This window comes from Leptonychotes weddellii, chromosome 16, assembly GCF_054177405.1.
Source record: "Leptonychotes weddellii isolate Sample4059 chromosome 16, ASM5417740v2, whole genome shotgun sequence".
NCBI lineage: Eukaryota > Metazoa > Chordata > Mammalia > Carnivora > Phocidae > Leptonychotes > Leptonychotes weddellii.
Window position 1 is genome coordinate 6,419,176 of NC_138384.1, and position 24,280 is coordinate 6,443,455.

The 24,280-nt window shown below is 43.1% G+C and overlaps 1 protein-coding gene across 3 annotated transcripts in view; it reads right to left on the minus strand.

The window, feature by feature from the left end:
- The window catches only part of GAN (gigaxonin), a 61,579-nt gene that overhangs the window by 13,717 nt on the left and 23,582 nt on the right, over window positions 1-24,280 (minus strand). For all 3 annotated transcript variants that reach the window (XM_081806324.1, XM_006745321.3, XM_081806325.1), the window contains 8 exons: window positions 20,176-20,290; window positions 17,222-17,572; window positions 15,144-15,361; window positions 14,803-14,924; window positions 11,306-11,418; window positions 10,221-10,370; window positions 9,227-9,363; window positions 8,863-8,991 (listed from right to left, as the gene is read on the minus strand). In XM_081806324.1, coding sequence (XP_081662450.1) covers window positions 8,863-8,991; window positions 9,227-9,363; window positions 10,221-10,370; window positions 11,306-11,418; window positions 14,803-14,924; window positions 15,144-15,361; window positions 17,222-17,572; window positions 20,176-20,290 — 1,335 coding nt within the window. The remainder of the gene's footprint in view (window positions 1-8,862; window positions 8,992-9,226; window positions 9,364-10,220; window positions 10,371-11,305; window positions 11,419-14,802; window positions 14,925-15,143; window positions 15,362-17,221; window positions 17,573-20,175; window positions 20,291-24,280) is intronic.

Sequence of the window (24,280 nt, forward strand, 5' to 3'; positions counted from 1 at the left end):
TTTGACGAATTCCAGTTTTGTTTTGTTTCGTTTTTTAAATAGTTCATGCTTTCTGTGTCCTTCTAGGAAATCCCTGCCTATTCCAAGGTTGCAAAGGTTTTCCTCCCTATGCTCTTTTCTGGAGATTTCACAGTTTCGGCTTTTACATTCAGGTCTTACAATATATTTTCAAGTTGAATTTTGGGTACAGTAGGAGGTAGAAGTTCATTTTTCTTCCATACAGATATCTAGTTGCTCCAGCATCATTTGCTGAAAAGATGTTTCTTTCCTCACTAAATTGCCTTGGCACTTCTGTTGAAAATCAATTTAATAACCACAAAAAGGATCCAGGGCTCCACAAAGAGGTGGCCAATTCCCCAGCTGAGAGAGAAAATATAAGACAAGTCTGGAGCATTTGCGCTGCCACATAGGAAGTGCTTAAAGAAGGGTGGGGTGTGTCCACAGGACATGGTTCTAATAGGAAGGTGTTCCCAATGGCCGAAGCTGGAACAAGTGAGCAGCAAAATAAATAATGATAGTATTGGATTTCTAACTCAGAGAATAAAATAAATATCCATGAGTCCATACTGATACAAATAAGTAACGGAATATGTTAAAAAAAAAAAAAAAAGTGGGGGAGAAGGGACAGGTCTTCTCTTTACAGAGTTCCAGTTAACAAATGTAGACAGAACGAGGGAAAGAGAAAGATCAGCATTAGGAGACCACCACAGTTCTAGTGACTGCAGGCGGGTCCACTGATGGAAGCATAATCAGTGGTGAAAGTTTGAGAAGAAATGGTGTATTTGCATATTCTCAATCATCTCTTCCAAGATATTTGTTAATTAAAAGGAAAGAACAGCAACTTTACAGTGGAAAAACCCAACAGACCCCACCTTAACCAGGTAATCAAGGTTAGCATCACCAATAATAAGACATGGAGACGGCACATCCTCCTGGAAGGGGAGGCATCACCTCCATGGTGTTCCTGCCAAAAATGCTTATTAACCTCAGCCTAATCATGAGAAATCATCAGACAAAGCCAAATGAAGAGATACCCTATAAAAACACGGACCAGTCATCTTCAGGAATATCACGGTCATGAAAGGCAGCGAAAGACCAAGGAACCATGACAGGTTAAAAAAGACTAAAGAAACACAACTCAGTGTGTGGCTGGATCCCGCATGGCATCCCAGAGCAAAGGGAAAGGAGAGATTATTGGACGAGCTGGTAAAATTCGAATAAAGACTGTAGTTTACTTAATAATACTGTACCAACAAAAATACCTTGGTTTTGATAGCTATATAATGGTTACGTAAGATGTTAACACGAAGAAAAGCTGGGTGAATGGCTTAATGGGGACTTTATTTTTACAACTTGAAGTGTAAAATTATTTCAAAATTGAAGTGGTTTTTGTTTAAAAAACAACCACCACAACAACTGTAGATTCTGCTATATAAGAACGTTTACTTAAGGTAATTGGACCAAACAATTTCCTGTCAGTAGCTAACGACGCAGCTGGGGTACAGCAGCCCTCAGTCAGACTTTGGGAATGGATCTAAACCCTTCAGAACTACCAACGTCCAGGTCTACACCCCTTAGTGGAACAGACAGCGTGTGGACGTCATTCCTTTGTCTCTAACTCTGTCATGAAGTGCCCAAGAAGCCAGCGGCTTAGATCTAGTGCATCCGGATGTTAAATACAAATGTGGAACTCTATGACTAAGAACAGCACTTTTATTTCAAAGAACTCTTCCCAGATTGTTGTAAAGCAGCAGCTTCCATATTTTGAATTCTAAGCAAAATCATCTGTCCAAGATCACATAACGACTCAGAGGCATGGCTAATGGACGGCTGCCATAGTCGAATACCTGCACTCAACATTTGATTCCTCTTCCACCTGAATGCTGACCAGTATCCAGCAGTTTGCTGCAACTGGGAATAGTTTGGCTCTTGGTGTCAAAATGTCTCTAAGAAATAGGGGAAGAAAACATTCAAGAGCTCTCACTGAAAAGTAAAAATAGGGACCTGAACAGGCCTTGAAAGAAAATCTTTGAAAACGTCCAACTACAATAACTGGCTTATTCACATTTTATGTCTTCAGGGCTAAACCTAAATATGTAAACCTTGACATTTAAATTCTTCCCAGGTTCTGAATCAAACGAAGCCGATGAGCGTCCCCAGGTCTCATTTGCTGCTGAACCCTACACCCAGGCCCAACCCCAGTGGAGAGGCACACAACTCTTCTGGGCAAATCCATAACGGGGCCATGTGTATGCTCAAGAGGGTAACTGCCACTTCTAAATGAGCATCTATGACTAGACTGTTTACTGAAAAGCCTATCAGAATACAACAATATTTTGGCATAATTTTGTAGAGTTGAGAATCTCATATTATTCCTCCCTGGAATAATTAAACAAAGCTCAAGAAATCGGGCTATGTAGATGATCTACCAAATTTGGTCCAAAGCAGATCAATGACTCAGAGTTCCTGGGTTTCAGAAAAATAATCCTAGGTGATCTATTTCATATAACGCTGAGGCTTCAAATGAAATGAAACATAAAAACTGAACTGCAGCATGTATTTAGCTGCTGCTTTTAAAACAGGTATAAAAGGCATATTGTTTTGCCTTCTTTCTCTGCCATCTATCACCTTGTTGACCTTGGACAATTTAGCTAACCGTCATCTGTAAAGTGGGGAGACCAAACACAACCACTAACATCCAATGACTTGCAGGGATGAAATGAAGTGGCCAGCGTAAAATACTTCACATAGCGCCCTGTACCTGGCGGGCATCACTAAGTAGCAATCCTGTTTGTAACAGAAGAAGCAATAGTATGCCTTTAGTTACAGTGTTTTCAAACACGGGCTTATCAGGACTTGAGGGTACAGGGATGTGTCTTCTGGTAACTTAGAATTAGCAATGTCCCTTGCAAAGGAGACTTTAGAATATAGCCTGGCTTGTAGCAGTGAGCTTCAGCAAGAGCAGAGTAGGAGGGAAAGACAGGCAAGGAGAGATGGGGGGGTGGGCAGCAATCAACTGGAGAGGAGAGGAAAGACAGAGGGAGCTTTAGTGAGGTTTCTGCTTCCAGGGGGGAGAAAGAAGCCCTTAACAAGCCAATCCTCCTGTGATAAACAGCTACAAACTCTGGACGAGATACAAAAGACAATTGCCCGAGGGCTCTGGAGATTGAGCAAAAGCAGACAGATTTGAGAAAGAAAGGGAAAGTTGAACAAGCAACCCACATGGAGGGAGTTTCTGGATCTTTGATAGCTTTGGCCGAAGGCAGCGTGACACCCCAGCTCCAGGTGGCTGAGACCCCTGGAGAAGACCTGCCGTCTTCGTGGCCACTGGAAACAGGGCAGAGTGTCTTGAGCCAACCAGAATCTCCAGGGTGTATGGAAGTCTCAGAAAGACGAGAGGTAGAGAATGAGGCCTAATTTTATGTGCATGCACTCGTCTCAAGTCTTCGACTGACCCCGGAACCATGAGTGCTCGTAACTGAGGCTGGCTTACAGAACCACAGGGAGGTTTGAGCTGCCATGCACTGCAGGCGTTGACAGACTGCCAGGAGTCGAACCAGGTACACGGCCTGCCAGAACTCTCAGTGCAACACTCTGAAGCACGGGAAGAGACTTCAGGGCCCTGACAACGTGACAGTCACGATGTTTGGGATGCAACCCAGAATTACTCAACAAAAGAAAAAGCCAGAAAAATGAGAACCCATTCTAAGGGGAACAAACCATGCAGAGATGCCAACTCCAAAACGACCGAATGCTGGGATTATCTATCAGGCGGGGACCTGAATGTGGCTACTGGAACTATGTTCAAAAGAGAACATGCTTATGATGAAAAGATGGAGATTTCAGTAAAGAAATGAAAAAATCTAAAATTCTACCTGAAGAAGCTGGGAAAAGAAGAGCAGAATAAACCCAAAGAAGGTAAAAAGAAGGAAATAATATAGACAAGAGCAGAAACCAATGAAACGCAAAACAGTGGAGAAAATGAACCAGCCTTGAAAAAAATAAATGCAGTGGTAGGCTTGGCCAGTAGAGGGCGCTGGAGGGACCGCAAGGCTGGATAGTGCAAAGGGCTTCCCTCCTGGGGTTGGTATGCCTTTCTCCCTCCTCCCACGGGCTGCGGCCTGCAGTGTGCAGGAGACCCAGAGGTGCCTGCCCTCAGCAAGGTCTGCCACCCAACAGGCCGCGTCCTGCATGCAGTGGCCACACCATACCTTGCAGGGTGGGGAGTTCTCTCCCCAGTTTTTTCCTCCTTAGGATACTTCCCTCAGCCCTAAAGGTAGTAGTAACCACGCTTCCTACAGTAGCTATTTCTGCACTCATCAGAGCTCTCTTTCACCAGTGAAATAACTATGTGAATTACATTTTCCCTGTTCAGATTACTGGTGTGGTTTCTCTTGACTGGACCGTGACTGAAACAGATTTGGTCAGGAGTACGGTTCAGCGCCCCATGTCTTACAAAGGCATCTGTAGTACCTGTTACCTCCTAACCAATGATCCAAACACACATAATGTCAATGGGGTGGACCAGTAGGATGTTTTCATGGAACACCAAGGTGATCAAGATCTCCCTGGAGTGACATATGGAGACAGCAGAACTGACACAGCGCTGGGGCCAGACAGTGCAGGGTCCTGTTGGCCCTGCCAGGCAAAAGCAAACTGCTTCTGGTGGTCCCTGCAAATTGGTACGAAGAAAAAGCATTAGCTGGGTTAATAGCCTCACACCAAGGCCAGAGTCCGTGTTGCATAAAGATACATTTGCAGAAGACTGTTGAATCTCAGATCTGTACCTCTGAAACAAATAATGCAATATATGTTAAGAAAAAAAAAAGAAGAAGAAGAAGGTAGCGGGAGGGGAAGAATGAAGCGGGGGAAATCGGAGGGGTAGACGAACCATGAGAGACTATGGACTCTGAAAAACAAACAGGGTTCTAGAGGGGAGGGGGGTGGGGGGATGGGTTAGCCTGGTGGTGGGTATTGAGGAGGGCACGTTCTGCACGGAGCACTGGGTGTTATGCACAAACAATGAATCATGGAACACTTCATCTAAAACTAATGATGTAATGTATGGGGATTAACATAAGAATAAAAAAAAAACAGTCAAAAAAAAAAAAGATACATTTGCAGAAAGGCACCACATCTGGGACTAAATCTGTGATCATCAGGGTAACCACCGAATTACGTTTATGAAAGCATACAGTTATTTTCCAAAATCCATCTGACTTTTCTACTTTTTCTAAGTGAATTAAGTGGGGATATGAAAGGCAGCTCCACTCTTGCATTTTCAAGTTTTTGATGGTGGCACTAATTTCCGTAAATTCCTCTAGGATGTAGAACTGCTTCTGGTTTTCTGTCTTGGTAGGAAAGTTACAGAGACTTCCATGCAGCCTTTCCTACCATAATGGCCCCCACCCCGTGGATCAGAGAACAAACATGGAGATTCTGCCTGTTGTCAAGTGTGTCTGCTCAATTATAGATCAAAAGATGAAATTGACAGATCTTGACTTCAACAGTCAGGATGACTATTCTAAAGAAACAAAAGGGGGGCATCTGGGCTGAGCACGTGCATGGAGGCAGTCAGACACAGGATGGGTTAAGAAGGGAGCTAAAGTGCAGGACATGGGAAGGAAGAGACTAGAAAAGACTGAACATTTCTCTTAACCTCAGACAATGGAGAACCCCAGCAGGAGGCTACATACTATTATCTTTGTTTGGTAAGCAAAGGGAAAATACCAAGAATTTCCAGGAGGAGAATGGAATGACCAAAGTCGGGTTAATCTTTCAAAACCACAAACAGGCCAAATGCCCAGGAAAACTAGTTAGAAGGCTAATGCCATTGCACACACGAGAAAGTGAACATGGGAGGGCAGGAGCAGAGAAACGAAGGTGGGTGACGTGGGAAATATTCCAGAGTCTAAAAAAGACGACGAGACTTGGCAACTGATGAGACGTGAAGCATGAGAGAGAATCAAAGATGAGCTTTTTTGAGTACGGATAACTGGGAGGATGGTGGTATTAGAAGAGCAGGGACACCAGAACAGAAACAGAGCTGCCTGTCATTCTGTATGTATTATCAAGTTGTCACTATGACGTGATAGAACTTGTGGCAATTTCTTTGCTTTCCTTCAAACAGTTTTGTTTTTCATTAGAAACACAGAAAATAAGATATGGCATTTTTCCAGGAAAGTTTTAACCTAAAAATAGGGAACAAAGACAGGAAAGACAAGAGATTACTTAAAAACAATAAATGGTCTCCAATCTAATACAGATTGCTCATCTGGCAACAGTTTCCACAATACGCAAATATAACATACTTGGAAACATCTGCTCTCCTGAGAAATAAACTTCGGCTATATGTTATTTTCCTCCCACAGATATTTACAGGAAAGCCTATATTTTTAACGCAACGTAGTGTGGTGGCTGAAAAGGTGGCCTCTGGGGCCAGAGTGCCTGAGTTCAAATTCCAGCTCTGCCACTTGCTACCTGTGTGTCTCTGAGCACATTACTTCACCTCTCTGTGTTTTGGTTTAAGAGAGGAATAAAAAGAGCACATGGACTCAGAGGGTTGTTTTGAAGACTGAGTTACAAATGAGTTAACAGTGTTATGTATGTGTCTAGTGTCACCCAAGCAAGAATCCTATACGTTATACTGACAAAAGAAATGACCCTTTCCTCATTCTATTATTTAAAAACTAACACTGGTGGGCCCCTGGCTGGCTCAGTTGGTAGAACATGAGACTCTTGATCTCAGGTTTGTGAGTTCGAGCCCCACGTTGGGCCCAGAGCTTACTTTATTTTTTTAAAGATTTTATTTATTTATTTGAAAGAGAGAGAATGAGAGACAGAGAGCATGAGAGGGAGGAGGGTCAGAGGGAGAAGCAGACTCCCTGCCGAGCAGGGAGCCCGATGTGGGACTCGATCCCGGGACTCCAGGATCATGACCTGAGCCGAAGGCAGTCGCTTAACCAACTGAGCCACCCAGGCGCCCCCAGAGCTTACTTTAAAAACTAACTTTGGACAGCTCAGAAACAAAGAGACTAATGATCCATGAATTTATCTGGAAGTGCTTTTTAATAGCAAGGAAGGAGCCATATTCTTATGCCTCATACTTATGAACTGAAAGCAAGTAATACCCTTACATTTAAAGCTTATCAACTATTAATATGAAACAACCTGACAGAAATATAAAAGTTCTAGCAATTGATAGCATATTAAGGGCAGACGAGAAACTCTGCACCAGATTTAAGTCCTAGAAACACACAGGGACAGGGGAGGGTGAGGCACAAGTGGCCCTGGTTCCTCCAGCAAACCAGTGGCAGCCTCTAGCTCACACTGCCCAAACAGGAACTCGGTCCCTCTGAGGATGGCACAAGTCAATATTCTACCGGAGACCAAACACCCTGACCACTGCTTATAAATGAAGTTGAGCAGACAGTCTTGAGATCCATTTGGGCAGGAATTAACATGCTGTTTTATACCTTGGACAGTAGCCCTCACAGTAATGGATCCAGAGAAATGTAGAAAAGTCTGAAATTCTGCCCCACCCCCACCATAGCAGACATTTTCTAAACTGCTCTCATACGTTGTCTAATAAATTTTCCAAAGAGGGCCTACCCATGTAATTGACGGGGGGAAGAAAGGCTATGCAAATATCCTCAATTTAAAATACATTAAAAGTTAGGTAACATTCACATTTTTCTCTAAAGTCTTGGTTGCTGCTCATTGTTTGCCCTCATCTAAAATAGTATGAAATTAAACGTTGCCTTAAGGCACCCCCTCCTGGTAACCGGACTGAAATACTGTAACAAGATGAATTTTCATGTGACCATTTCCCTCTAAGGATTTGAATAGTCCAGTTTAGTGGTTACCACAATAAAACGTGTGGAAGGAGACAAGGAAAGGAGGTCGGTAGGAGGGTGTCTACTCTACAAGACCAGTACGGCAACCCGTCAGATGTTTTAAGACTCTGGGACACCAGACTTCATCTACTGAATCAACCATCCACTGATCCATGGACAGCTGAGCCGAACCTTGCCCTCAAGAATCTTATGGTTAGGGTGCCTAGGTGGCTCAGCTGGTTAAGTGTCTGCCTCTGGCTCAGGTCATGATCCCGTCCCACATTGGGCTCCCTGCTCAGTGGGGAGTCTGCTTCTCCCTCTACCCCTCCCCCCTGCTTGTGATTTCTCTCTCTCAGCCTGTCTCTCAAATAAATAAATAAAATCTTAAAAAAAAAAAAAAAAAGAAAATCTTATGGTTAACAATTACAATGCAAAAGACATGAACTGAATGTTTGGGATTACAGATGGAGGAGCCTAAACGAGACTGAGAGGTGTGAGAAGGTTTTCTCCAGGCAGTGATAATTAGGCACAGTTTTGGAAGAGGCTATATTAACTGGATACATGTTGGAAGGGAAATTTTAGGCAAAAGGAGTAGTACAAAAGCACAGAGCCAAGATAACCATAACATGTTTTGGGGGGCGGGAAATGTTGCTCAGTGCAACTCCAGTAAAGCATATGTGTTTGAATAGTAGCAGAAAGAATAGAGAAAGACCGTATCACAGAAGGCCATATATGCTAGGCTAAGGAGTTTAAACTTTCTCCTAAAAGCCATAGGAAGCCAATGAATGATTTTAAACAACCAAGCGTCAAGATCTGATATAGATTTCAGAAACACTTTTCTATGGTTTTAAGCTACGAATACTTCTGAAGTCTCTGACGAAATCTCTAGCTGGCATTAGGCATATGTCCTAAATAGACAAGGTAACTCAGTCAAGTAACTTGAAAACAAAACTAAACAAATCTAAGACATGACTTTGAAAGCAGAAAGGAAAAGTTGTACAAGTTATGTGAAACCGTTCAAACTTACCTTTTAAACTCGTCATGGTAGAATTCAGACTTGCAAGTGACCATCTCACTCCCCTGGATGTCCTCACGACTTCGGACTCCCCCAAACACGTACAGCTCCATGGCCACGCCACAGGCCACGGCTCCAAATCTGAAAGGTCACACAGAGCATATCAGCTACTGGATTTACAACTCATGGCTGATTCCCGAACTCCTTTTCTGCTTGTTTTAACTCTGCAATGTTCTGGGTTTCATGAATATGTGAGTCTTTCTTTTTATGAAATGGATTATTCTTTTATTTTTATAGAAACCAAATGCTAAGTCAAGTGAAAGGTTCATTTGAAAGAAAGGGGGTGCCTACAGAGTCCACAACTGCATTCTCATACCTTCTCTCCTTCAGCGGACAGATAGCGGTCCACTGCTGAGTCCTTGGGTCGTAACACTCCACAGATTCAAAGAGTTTCCCATATGATCCTCCCCCCATGGCATAGATTTTCTTTTTCATGGCTGCATAGCAGCCGATCTGGAAGGAGAAAGCGAGAGTTGGGGAGGCAACACTTACACTCCACGGTTGGCAAATGCTAACCTTAGAGAGCACCGTAGGGAAAGGTTTCGATTTCTAATAGTAAAACTATGGTATCTTCCAATACAACAAAGACAGGACTTGAAAAGTGAGAAGAGGAGGTAGTACACATACTGTTTGTTACCTCCAGCTGACACGACTGTGCTCAGGGAGATACATAAATGACCCTAATTTTTAAAGGAGCTTTCCAGTCTCTCCATTCTTCTACCACTATTTGAAGATTCCAAGATTTAGATTCTGTCGAGCAACATCTCACTCAATTCCTGCTCCAACTGAGTGAAGCACTGAGACTGGGAGCACAGCACATGAGGTGTAAATATCCACAGGACCAGACGAAGCTTTGGTGTGAAGAAGAGCCCCTCCCTCCCACACGGGAACGGGAATACGACAGACCGTGCTCGAAACAGCTAATGGGAGCCACGTTTTCACTCTACTCAGGACACAATGGCCATGCTTACCTGCAGGCTGTTTCTCGTCAGGCCCGTATGATGATTAAGAAAATAGGGCTGGAAGACCTGGCCGCCTCCTAGGTGAGTGTGCTCCCGAGGCACTTGTCAAGCGCAGGCATGGACACAGCAGCCCAGCGCAGAGCCCACCGTCAGGGCGAGCTCTCGCACACACTCCGTCTCCTATCCTGGTACACGGCGGATGACCATGAAGGCGGGCCACCGATAGCGACAGAAGCCTACAACGTTCACTCTTTTAACACTATCGATTGCACTAAAAAAGGCGTATGTGGGAAAAGAAGAAATGCTAACTTTAAAACCCAATTTGTAATCACAAGATACGGTTCTCACCTTTCTAACCATGGTCAAATCAGGTTGCTTCGTCCAGGTTTTAGAATAAATGTCATAACACTCCATGGAAATTAGCTCTTTTTCACCATCCTCTCCTCCTAAAATGTACAGCATTCCATCTATCTCCACAATTCCAAAATTATGTCGTGGCTGAAAAGACATCAAAGATCTCTGTACACAACTACCAGACTGAAAGCAGATATCCACACATTTAATAAAAATTACAGATATCATCACATTCCAGAGTTTCAGAAAAGAGGTGCATGCTCAAAACCATCTCTCTCAGACATCTGTAATTTCCCTAAGCAGCTCACCCTTCTGTCACAAGAGACAGAACCCAACCCAGGAGTTATTCGGGACAATGATAAATTCACTGGCGGAATCACCCATTTTTTACTCACCACAGCTCACAACAACAAGAACTATTACCTTCTGGTTCACTAAAACTATCTGTGTTTAGCAATGGGCTGTAGCTAAGTGTTTCCAAGTTGGTGCGTGAAAGACAAGGAAGAACCACAGCAAGAGCACTGCCCGAGGCTGGGAGAGGCACGGGGAGGCCAGGCTCCTGCTACAGCCAACTGGAATGACAGAAGCCTGAGGGGTCATTTGACAACAAATACTTGGTGTCCCCGCCATCCCCGCTGTGCCCAGCGCTGTTCTAGCACTAAAGCTCTGAGCAGACAGACAAAATCCTCAGCCATCGTTTGTGTGAACAATTAAAAAATACCCAATATGTGAGAAAGTGCCACATGATATGAAGAGGAAGAAAACAGGCAGAGACGGGATAGCTGAGGGGCGGGAGGGAAGGCTTCCTGGGAAGCCCCACGTGGACAAACACTGGCGGAAGCAAGGAGCGAGCCCCATGGGCAGCTGGCAGAGGTCCCAAAGCACGAGTGTGCAGGTCTGTGGAGCCACGAGGAGGTCTGATGGACGAGAGGAGAGCTGGGACGGTGGCCACTAGCGTAGCCAGCAGGGGGTGTGGCGGGTCGCCATTTCTCTCCTTACATGTACACAGATGTAAAACAAAGGGAAGTGCTGAAGGGAAGACAGACACACTTCCAAACAAATGAAAAAGAACGTTTTACCTCATTCATTGGTGGCAATGCCGTCCATGTGTTTGCATCTGGGTCGTATTTTTCTCCTGAGCTCAGGGTCTGCTTATTTTCATCTTGGCCCCCAAACACAAACAAGAATCCCTCTGTAAAAATCAAACGAGACACACGAGAAAGTTGAAACTTCACTCTTCAACTTCCATCTCCTGCTGAATACAAATGGCACAGCTGTAGAGACAGTATGTGGAGGCAACTTCTCTAATGACAACAGTGGATTTGAGGTCTTCATCACAATTCATTCGATCCTCACTGAGAGAGGCTAATTCACATCGGTGGGTCACTTTGGCCAGTTCACCTCACTCGGCAGCTGAGTGGATTCCCACTACCATACAGCGTACAACCCAGACTGGCACCACCCACACGGACACCAAGCAGCTCCATCTATCCTACCCCCCTCTGTGATTCTCAAACAACTTCTGATCCACAGCCCACATCTGCTCGTTCAAGACCCAGGAGCGCTCAGATCCGGGGCACCTGTGCACTTCATATTCAAAACAGCATCTAAGAATCACTGTTGAAGTTCCTATTTCAGGTAATGGTGGATTAAGTTATTCATACCAACTCCTGTGCAAAACAGCTAAATTGCTGGACAAAACATTTTTGTTTTGTTTTGTTTTGTTTGACAAGCATTTTTGAAATAATCTTAAAAGAGAAGAAGCCAACAGGACAATATGGCAAAGCTGAAAGGAAAAGTGGGAGCTGGAGAGGTCACCACCTATGGAAACCATTTTGCTTTGAGGGCATTTACCAAACTGGGAAATTTCCAACCTTTCTTATAATGGCTTTGAGGGCTTGAAAGGGACAAAAATCAAAATCCCAGGCCCACAGGAAGTGTGACTTTTGGCACGAGAGCCTCTCCAAAGTTCAACAGGAATTAGAACCCAGATTTAAATCTCCTCCCTTGTCTAGGAGATCTCAAGGTTTGAATTTGATTTACAGTAATTCAATTCCAAATTTGCAGTGCTTATAGGCAACTGGAAGAAACAAATGTAAAACTTGTGTGGAAGGAAGTATCCTTACCTAATCTTTAGATTCTAATATTCTAAGATTTTAAAGCATCAAATTATTCCTATAAATAATTTTTAATAAAATGATCAGCACCCAACCAAAGATACTCGGACACACAAACTAGACTCTATAAAGAACCAGCAACAACAGACAACAGGAAGTAGTCTTGCAGAGACTTCAAATTTCAAATACTGGACTACCCAGAAAGATAATAAAATGAGAATGCTTACTATGTTTAAAAACTGAATGACAAATTTCTAAAAAAAGCTTTTATTAAGTTATCTGAGAGAGAGAGAGAGAGAGATAGCAAGAGAAAGCATGAGCGTGGGGGAGGGGCAGAGGGAGAGGGAGAAGCAGACTTCCCACTGAGCAGGGAGCCTGATGCAAATGCCCTGAAAGACAAATTTTAAGAGAACTCTTGGAAAAAGAGGGCTGTAGAAGTGACACAGCAGATCTGAAAAAGATTTAAAGAGAATCTCTAGGAATAAAAAAAGAAAAACACCAGATAAAATTAAAAAAAATTAATAGATGGGTTTAATGGCAGATCTGTCACAGTTAAAGACAAAACTCATTAATTGGAGGGTAAGTCAAAAGAAACCATAAAGAGGGCAGCACATGGAGAGGCAAAAACATGAAAAACAAAACAAAACAGAGGCAGGAGGCTAAGGACAGAGCAAAAAGTGTAGCCATGTTTAATTGGACTTCCAAAGCAGGAGGAAAGAGGACAATGGGGCAGAGGCAATACATGAATATGTAAAAATAAGAATTTTCCAGATTTGAGGAAAGGCCAAGCCACAGAGTCAAGATGCCCTAAAATTCTATACCCAGCACAAGTATCCTTTAAGCATGAAGGCAAAACAGTGACATTGTTAGACAAAGAAATCGAAGCGTTTGCTACCAGTAGACCACAATAAAGGAAATTCAAAAGGACAGACCTCAGAGAGAAGGCAAATAATCCTAGATGGAAGGTCTGAGGAGTAAGAAGGAAAAACAAAGAAAGTGGTGAATATGTGGGTAAATCTAAACATTCTTTCTCTCTCTCTATGCATATATTCAAAACAGATGAATCAAACATTTATATGTAGATACTTATTCATAAATAGTCATATATTTTAATAATGCAAGACTGTGAAACATGAAGAACAGGAGAAACGCACTTGGGCTTTTATAACTTAAGAATACAGGCTATGGTATCTATGATGACTTTCAAAGCGATATAGACAAAGAATATAACTTCTACCTGGAAGAGCAGAAACAAAGTGAATGACAAAAAAAGTCCATCAATTAAAAAAAAAAAAAGGCAGGAAAAGAAGTAACACAGTACTGGCTGGACAAATAGGAACCACTTGGTCATGTCACAGCTTTGCTCACTACAACTGGACACGACCCCATCCTCACTGCTCAATGTTTCTGAAATACCAACCCCTCGAGGAAATCTTGGAAAATCTGTGACATAGGAAACATTGTAGCAGGTATGTGTGTGTGAAAATTATGAATAGGTGTACATGATGTGGGAAGGAAATGTAAGGCAGCTAATTCTGAGAAGAGAGAACAAGGAAATCAGACTCACATCCTGTTGGCTACCCCACTGCATCCTGCTGCTTATTACTGACAATAACTTCAATCATTTTGGAACCCAAAAAATGATTCCATTTCTGTACTATAGTACAGCTTTGGCCATTTCTATAATATGGAATGGTATGGTATAGCTTTCAAAATCTTTAAAGTAATGTTAGTGGGCAAGCAGAGACTATAAAATATGAAGCATTCCAGGAAGACTGTTGATTTTAATTGGAATTTAGTGAAATGGCACTTGTGGGTGAACCCAAAAGAGCAGAGCAAGGTGAAGAGAAAGGCAGCAAACAGTCAGAAGGCAGCAAGTACAGCCTTTCCTATCACCTTCGTGAGTGAGAGCTTTGACTAACATGGAGCCGTTTTCAAACTTGGGAAGGTCAAGTGAAACATGCGTTCTGTAGTAAAATAACTTGAAGCCATGCTAATATAAAAAATGTTTTCTAAAGTCTCACACAAAATGGCTGCTTTGACATAACACCTTTACTTTTCATGTAGTTACTGCAATTCTAAATTGCATGAATTCAAAAAAACGGGACTATTATGGCTCAAGGGAATTCCGTGTTCTGGGTGCAGCCACAGAGCTAACGGGTGAGAAGAGTCACTGAATGTGGCTCTTCTATCGGTAAGACATCAAGTAAAATGCTCCTCTACTAAAGTCTTAAAAATAGCTTACGTATTAAAGATTCAGGAACAATAAAGACTGACAGAAGATACTCTTCTCCTTACAAAGTCTTGAAAGCGAGAGCTACACAGAAGACGTCATCATGGAGATAATAAAATTATCTCTTAAAATTAAATCTCTAAAAGGTTTCGAGTCATTCTGTACAACCCTAAAATTACATATTACTCGATCTTGTGTTTAAGTAAAATTGACCACAGAATGGTACCTGCTGAGAGAACTCCGTGGTTAATTCTTGGCATGCTTAAAGGGGCCAGTTCAATCCAAAGCTGCCTATTAGGGTCATAAAGAGGGCACATACATCGCATCGCTGCTGTTGGTTTCCGTGAACTAAGGAAATAAATAATTGATTAGCAGTTATTGTGTTTTATATAGTTCTGCTTATAATAACTATGACTAGTTTTACTGCTCTAAAGAATGTTTAAAACATTTAAAAAAAATCTACTGCTATTATGCTTAGATACCAAAAAAAAAAATACCATGAATTCCTGTTTACACGGAAATAGCTCTTCCTTTACGACTCTTGAAACGATGCACATCCATACTTACACTCTTTCTTCTCCACCAACAGTCACAATGCACTCCGAGTAGCCCCGGGGCTTGAAGTTTGCGAGCATGGCCTCCCCTTGCTGCGGCTGGCTCAGCGGTATGTTGTTGCACTCTCTGACAATTTCTCGTACTAATGGTTCATTGAGCATCTGTTCCCGTAAGTAGCTGGAGTCTAACCCTGAAACCCACAGAGCTGACATCACGTCTTTCATGTGGACCTGCACCAGAGGGTAGGAAGGATGGGGAGAAAAAAAAATGTAGGACACAGCACACAGTTTGTAGAACATATGTTTTCTGACTCACGGAAAAGCTGAAATTGTTAAAGGATTATCAGCGGGCAAGTCACAAGTGCTGGAATATGCTTTACTGGCCCCTTTCCTTTCTACTTCCCCATAGCCTTGATAAAGACAAGTTTAACTTAAAGAATCATCAGTTCAGGTTTATATTTGAGGTATCACGGAAAAGTTGCAAGCAGCTTTCTTTATACCCCAAAGGGTCACTCGGCTGCAGTGGCCTTATTTCACACAGCTGGATGTGCTGGGAGTTAAATCACATTAATGGGAACATTATACACAGGAGTAGCTTGATTCTGTACAGTTAAATAGATAATTAAAATAGATCAACATTAACATTACAAGAAAAACATAGAAAAGGTATAGTTCAGAAAAATTCTGAGTACTATGTATTTCTTCATTGTTAAAAAAATCTAACATATAATATGAATTATGTACTTTTCATGATGACTCATTAAATTTGAACTAACGGACTACAGCATTCTACATACACGAGGTGAAACTCCTTAGTGACTAGTTTCTCTTGGTTTTGGAATAGTCAACCTCGCCCCTTGAAGAAGAAAGGAAGGGACAGCTAACGACTGTGGTCTCTGCGCGGCAGCGAACTGGGAACTCTCCTATCTCCTTTCCTCATCTACCCAACAAACGTGGAAAACCGAATGCTAGCTGTACCGACTATGCTGAGACTACGACCATATGGGAGTGTGCGTTTCTTTATCATCACTGCGCAACAGTTTCCATCCGTGTTACAGTAGTCCACAGTTTCTAAATAAGCCTATAGAATTTTAAAAAGTACAAGATATTCACTAAAACCCAAGTCAACAGTTGCTGAGAACCATTAACAGTGCGATTATACATTTTGAAAACTTCCCTAAAACCTAACGTAGTTCTTATTTCAAATATAGCAGTTGTAGCTGGAGTCTATATACACTAGACTTAAAGCTCCGTGATTTTGCTCCCTCCCCTGCTGTGGTGCCAGTTTGGATCTAAAGGCTGATATTCTCTGAGACCCTTCCTTCCCAGCCGTTGCTCCTAGAACCTTCCCTTCTGTAACCACACTGCCGCACTGCAGAGCGCTCTCCTGCTCTCTGCTGAGTGGTGTCGATCACTCCAGGGAGAGCCCACACCACAGAGGTTCCAGATGCCCCCTCCCCTCACCCCTCTCACTCTGCTGCCCTTATCAGAGTCCCCGCCTGGGTCCGCCCAGTAATGGTGCAGAGATGGATGCTGAACAAGAGAGTTAGAGACGTTGAATCTCTAAAATCCCCAGCTTAAGCTTGAAATGCATTTTCCCGCTAAACAATGCAGAAAGGATATTATGTTCCTTACAAGTATTAATATTTTCATTGCCATATTAGGAGTTACATGCACTTTTGTAGTCTGGTCTGAAAAAAACAACCACTTCAGTGATCCTATGCAAAGATGTACCACAGACATCTTTTATTTTCTTTAAAGATTTTATTTATTTGAGAGAAAGACAGAAAGAGAGAGAGCATGGGGGGAGCAGAGGGAGAAGGAGAGAGAATCCCAAGCAGACTCTTCTCTGAGCATGGAGCCCGATGTGGGGCTCGATCTCATGACCCCAAGAGATCACGACCTGGGCCGAAATCAAGAGTTGGAGGCCCAAATGACTGAGTCACCCAGGCGCCCCCAGACATCTTTTAGATCACGACTTCGTAAGCCTTTCCAGTTTATGGGAAAGGAGAAAACACCCAATAAATGAGTGAACGAATGGAATAAGGAAGTAAAAAGGCAGGGTCAGACCACGTTATAAACCACAGGTACCTTTCTTAGTTCTGTATCATGTGCTATCCAGCGAATTACTGCTTCAAACACATATCTTTCATTGCCGACATTTAACTTCTCGAGAGAAATCACTTCTTTAAGCTTCTGAGGACTGAGTTCTAAGAATTCTTCTGTGCTGCTGACGTCTCGGAAATGAGTCTCCAGGTACTCCGTGGCTAGGTAATGGACATGGTGCAGGCAGTAATGGAGGGCAAAGTCGCGGATGCCAATGCAGTTCTCGGCTGCGATGCAGCCTTCCAAAAACTCACAGCACAGAGTTTTAAGATCTGTCAGCAGGAGCAGGTCCGCTGCCTGTACAACATCTTGGATTGTATCTTCGTTCAGCCGGATCTACAAGAGTATCATAAATATTTTACGCTTCAATGTATGTATTTAAAGCCCAAACCACTAACCTATTAGGCTGAACCGTATGAAAGCTCCACTTCTGTAGGTCAGAGATGATCAAATATTGGCAATTTCACACAGTCCAGCCCAGTGCTTCTTTCTCAAGAGGAGTTTGAGGGCACCGGTGAACCTTCAAACAATGTGAACAGAACATGGCTGGCTGACTTTTCCCAGCATTTCCCTGGCTTTACCAACATTAACTATCACGAACCCTTCCCGGGCGCACTGTCCGCGTTGCTCACTTCTAGAACTAAGTGGCCGAAATGCTTGCGAGGTGGACAGTGCTGCCTTCTGTGGTAAACTGAAGGGGTTTCCTTTAAACACCAGCACTGGAACTGCGTCAAATCCTGCCTCCAGATACACCACGTTCCGTCTTTTGCCAGATGGCATGCCAGACACACCACACCGGTCCCTTGGAGAGAGGCGGGCCACGCGGCCCGAGGACCTCATTCTGAATGCCAAACATCGCATTCGGTGCCACATGTACACTCTGGTCTCAAACCTATTTTCTGGAAGAAATCCCTAAGGTAAGATTTCTTGTTTATCATTAAGAACTTCACTTTTCCTTAATCTTCTGATGCTGCTTCCTCCTCCCATCTCACAGTTCTTGCATGCAACACTAAGGCGATGTGAAGAAACAAGCCTCTAAAACATTGCCACAATCACAGCGGTCCAGGTTCTCCTCTCCCAAAGAATGGGCGCTTGTCCTACACTCGGAAATGAGAAGGAGAGGCTCCAGAGTACAGTACAGCAAGAAACGTTGTGTCACATTTCACACATTGTGTACCACAGATGCAAAAAAAGAATGTATGACTGCCAATCACCTTATATAAACTGAGCAACAGAACTGTGGAAAGAACTGTGTCGAGCAAGTCACAAGTAAGGAAAAATTTCCCGTTTACTTGATGTATTAAATTCAGCCACACAGGGGCGCCTGGGTGGCTCAGTCATTAAGCGTCTGCCTTCGGCTCAGGTCATGATCCCGGGGTCCTGGGATCGAGCCCCGCATCGGGCTCCCTGCTCCGCGGGAAGCCTGCTTCTCCCTCTCCCACTCCCCCTGCTTGTGTTCCCTCTCTCGCTGTCTCTCTCTGTGTCAAATAAATAAATAAAATCTTTTAAAAAAATAAATAAATTCAGCCACACAGCAGTGGATGGCTGTACACCAGTCAGATACAGGCATGCAAGAAAACCACCACATTCCATCCTGGTAAAACCGAAGTGCCAGATCAGGAGTTGGTTATAACTTATGTTGCAACTATGGTTATAAACCATAATTAATTTTTTTCTCTATTTTTCTTTTCTTAAACCATAATTAATTTTAACTGGGAACAAAACACAGAAGTCTATCTGTAAATAAGGTTTCAAGATTCAAATCCAAGCCCGAAGAGGAATATGTTCCTCCTGGCTTGTAACTTGTTATAGTTGCTGCTGAAATGATTTTAAAAGTTAGATGAGAGGTTGGTCCTCAGCCTGGTTTGTGATGCTTCCGAGTATCTTCAGTATTTTAAGGACTGTCCCAAATCAATCTAAATTCATTTATTTTTAACAATCACACACATCATCTTACATGCACATACCCCCCCCACCTAGTGTTCAGAGAAAAGAGAAAGGGTAACATCATGAAATTAACCCAAAAACTTCAAAAAGAATGACAATCACCGAGGTTGACTGAATGAATATATGCAGAGAAGGCAAGCAGTGTGTTAGAAAACACGTAGGAGGCGGCTCTTACAAACAGGAAAGGTAAAATAAGATGAGGAAGGAATACAGGAGAGAGAAGGAAAGAAGCTCTCAAAAAGAGTCAAGATAAAATGTATTCTCACATACCCAAATGTAAGATACACTAATTTCTTCCTGTTAATAAACTAGCCCTGGTTCAACCTAAGATTGTTCATAAGAGCCCTCGTGATACATTTTAAATCACAAAATCAGGGGTTGGGGGCTTGAGGATGGCAAAGTAAAAGAAAAAGAAAAAGTCTAATCACTTATCACCTTTTCCCCTGGGTTTCATTAAATCCCCAGAAATATAAGTGGGCAGAAAGTAAAGGGACATCAGCAAGAATGGGGTGCAACAGGGATGTTGGTCCTACTGAGGCAACAGAACCCAGGCATCATGAACACAACGCAGGTGCTTGTCATTTGTATGAATCTCAGGCTCTTTATTTCTATAAAATAACTCCCACTGCCCGTAGAAGCTCCCATTTCCAGGTTATGGGGTACAGAGCAAGATGGGAATTAAGGTTTAAAAACATAAAGACAGCCATGAAAGGAGCATCCCAGGTCCTTCCCATCTCACGATGGAAGGTGGAGCTCAGAATGATAAATACAAAAACTGGGACTGGGTTAAGATTTTACTCAGTCTGCTTTTCTTTTAAGAGCAGAGCCCCGGAAGAACAGCTGGGCGCCATTCCCAGCAGGAGATACATGTCACGCAGACAATGACTGATGAAGAGGACAATGTTGCTGGGTCATAGAATGGATGAAGGAGACCCTCACCCTGAGCTTGAGAGGCCTCTACTTAGTCTTCCTCCCTGTGTGTCTCATCATACCTGCCCACTGAAGATGTAATCCAGGATCTCTCTCATAACCATTACCGATATCCCTTCAAGTTCAATCTTATAGGTTGATCCATCATCTTTTGGAGGATTATAGTTTAACTTTGTCCTAAGAAAGGGAAAAAAATGTAAAATTTCTATGAAAGAACAGAAATAGCTATAAATATTTATGCACTAAAACTCTATAAAGTAGATAATTATCAGCATATGAACCCCACCTAGGAAATGTAATTCGTTAACTTTAGATTAATATATATATATATACATTTTTTATAACTTCTGACTACAAAACACTTGTTCCAGGATTCAGAATGCTACTTCTTAAAAAACAGACAACCGAAGAACTGAGAGCCACCTGAGTAAGGATCTCTACTTCACCTTGGGAGCCCCAGCCCTGTTAGGCTTTTATTTTATTTTTTTCATGTATTTAATTATCTAATTATTTTCAATTATGTAACAAGGACCCCACAAACATCCCACCCAAAACACAAGCTAGGACCTTAACAAGAACCTGCTTCTACCCAAACGTTCCTTCTCACCATCCATCCCTCTGCTTTCCCCATCTGAAGTAACTATCGTCCTAAATCCCATGTCTGATTTTTCCCTTGCTTCTTTGTTATTACTGTACCCACAAAACCACTCTCCTTGTGGTTGTGATCTGCACCGCCCTGTCACACAGGTGTGGAACATCTCTTTGTGTCTGTGGCCACATGTGTTTTCTCTTCTGTGAAACACATGTTAAGTTCAAATCTCCTGTTCATTTTTTACATTGAGTTAATTGTCTTCATGTGGAGGTGTAGGAGTTCTTTATTAGATTCTTGATATTAAACCTTTGACAGACTTGACACCTTTGTTTAAGGCAACGAACAACTTGAAGAATAATTTTTCATGGTGAATGTTTTTTGTGTCTTGTTTAAGAACCGGTCCCTTACCCAAGGTCTAAATGATGTTCATAATTTAGCAGTGAGAAAAGGTAAGACACAATCTAAATTGCACTTAAGAACCTCCCACCCCCTGAAGCTGGGATTTGGTCAAATAAGGCAGCTGTGGAAGGAGGGTGAGAGATGAGCCAAAAATAGACACAGGTTGACAGTGGCAGTAAGGAGCTGAATTCCCAGGTCCTGCCTCCACATATATACACAACTCCCCGTAAGGCCCTCCCCACCCTGCTCCAGTGCAAGATAAGTGATTTACATCGTGAAGAGTATAAAACAGAGGGTGGGTCTCTGGACAGGGGGGATATCAGGCACATTTGAGGTAAGTGTACTGCACCAAAAACAGAGCAAATAGAGTGTTTACATACTGAATGCTGAGACCACCAATCTTTTTTCCCCAATTCTGCTCTTAAATATTGAAAGCCAGACCTACATTCTCCAGGCAAGAAACTGGAAGACTCTTTGGAGGATCTGACCAGCCCTGAAAGGAAAGACCTAAAGCTATGGACACAGGTCTGCCCGAAGAGCACATGACCTCAAACTTCTGAAGGAAAATTATTTCCAACATAGATTTTGATTACCAGCCAAACTACCAATCAAATGTCAGGATAGAATGGATATTTTCAGCTACACATGGTCTCAAAACAAATTACCTCCCTTGCGACCTTTCTCAGCATGCTGCTAGAAAATGTGCCCCAACAAACAAGGGAGTGAATCAAGAAACAGGAGGATTTCAGTAACTAAAAGACATGCTCCAACACAGGAAAGAAGGGAAGTCAATGTAGGCAATGGTGCAGAATGGTCCTGGGCCAGCAGCTATGTACAAGTAGAAGGAAGCCAGTCCATCCTGAGGTCTTGGAGACCCTGAAGAAGATGAAATTGACGGGATAATGTATCTGGAGGTATGAAGAGCATCAGACAACCTTGTTTCCTTCCTGTATTTCATGTCTGCTATTCCAGCCTCTCCAGGTGCTCACTGCAGCCCGGGTTTATCTGTATGCCTGACACTTCTAATAAGTGAGGGAAAAAATCTTGTCAATTCCCAACCAAGAGAGAAAAATCATATTAGTGGTAAGACTAAGACCTAAATCTGAAATGCACCATAGAGTCTTTTTGGCAGCACACATGGAATTTTTCACTGAGGATATCGTGACTTTTTGTATTTCTCAATCACTGTGCTGGTTATCGATGCACTGCCTCTCCGCTCCAAATTCTCCCTTTTTGCATGCCCTGTGAAAATGGATCTGAGCCTCTTAAATAATTTTCGTCAATTGGCGTGACGTTAAGCTTTTCGGCAGAGAGCGCTGGAAAGACCGTGCTTCCTGGTTCTGGTCTAGCAGCCTGGAAGGCTCCTACAACGCAGCCAGCCTCCCCAGCACGGAGCTCCTGGGGGCACCAGTCTTCCCTGCGGCTCCCGAGGGCAGTTTTGACACCTCTCGTGAACAGCTTTCCCAGGCACCTGCGAGGACAGACTCCTGGCCAGTTCCAGCTGCATGGCTTCCATGCCACACAGAAAGTTGTGCCTGTGCGCTGTCCAAAATGTCTGGAGCTCAGCCTCTGGTGGAGGCTGCTCCTTCTATGGGCTATTCCTGTATCTTTTAGAGTTTTCCTTACTTTTTTTTTTTTTTTTAAAGATTTTATTTATTTATTTGAGAGAGAGAGACTGAGAGAGAGAGAGCATGAGAGGGGAGAGGGTCAGAGGGAGAAGCAGACTCCCCGCCGAGCAGGGAGCCCGATGCAGGACTCGATCCCGGGACTCCAGGATCATGACCTGAGCCGAAGGCAGTCGCTTAACCAACTGAGCCACCCAGGCGCCCAAGTTTTCCTTACTTCTTACAAGCTAATCCCTCATGACTCCAATCTCCTGCTGTAGTTTTTAATTCTTTATATTAAGCTTTCTTTGTTGAAGTTACTCTGTGGACTTTGTCTCCTGACCAGACCCAGACTGAGAAGGTCGCTATTTAAAGGTTGTAGCTCTGGAACATGTTCGGGTGGGGGAACCTCAACCTAGAACTGGAGCTGTTCTTATTTTAAAGTAATCCATGTTCACTCAAGAGCTGGCTGTGCCTGCCCGTGCCTGGTATGGATGGTGGAAGGAGGAGGGGGACTGGACTGGGGGGAAGGGGCTACAAGCAGACCTTTCCTTTCAGTGTTCAACCACGTGACTGCACGGCGGCTGTGTTCTGAAGTTGACTATACCATCATATGTTTTCACAATGAAGAATACAGTTTTCTGTCTCAGTGAGAGATGGCTAAGAAGACAGAAAATAAGATTCCTGTAGGTATGAGCACTGACCATTTCAGACTTCTCTAAAAGCAGATCCTTTTCAAAGCCCATGAAAAATGAATCACTGTACTATCAAGTCTCTAAACATCTGAAATGTCTGATCTCTCCTGGTATTATCCCTGCGCACTCCATTCCTACCCCTCTTGTAAAGACTGCCTTAAATGTCAGTTCCACAAAAAGTTATTCCTCATCACTCCACCTTCCACAGGCTGCACCTGCACCCTCACCTCCACGCAGGTACAAATAATTTCTCCTGCTACAGATTTCCCAAGCACTTTAGAAGTCCATCAAGTTCTGTTGCTATTGTGGTATTTAAGTACATATCCCATTTCATATGTCCTTTATTTAACTTCAAGTTCCTTAAAGCCAGAGTCCTATTTATCACTGTAACCTGGCAATGCAGCCCAGTGGTTCACAAAGAATAGATGTTCAACAGTTATTTGTCAAGTAAGTGTTGGAAGTGATAGTGGTCTTTGAATATTCAAAGTACTATCACATGAGGTTTCCTTCCTGCATGACGTCAGGTACAGTGACGTGGAACCAGAAGCGATAGGAGTAAGAGATTTTAATAATCGCACCTGTCCAACGGCGAAAGGACAGAAGCACAGCGTTTCTCAAACTTTAATGTTCAACTGGGTCATCCAGGGGTCTTGATCCAGAAGGTCTTGGTGCGGTTTGAGTTTCTGCATTTGTAACAAGGTCTCAGGCAGCACAGATGCTTCTGGTCTCCAGACCCCTCTGAGTAGCAAGGGGTTAATCGATGCTTCCCAAATTACCCACGGCTTATTTGGTACTTGTAATCCATCCCAGATGAGTATTTTGTAAAATATAATAAACGTATAATGGGAATATAATGTACCACATGGCGACTACAGTT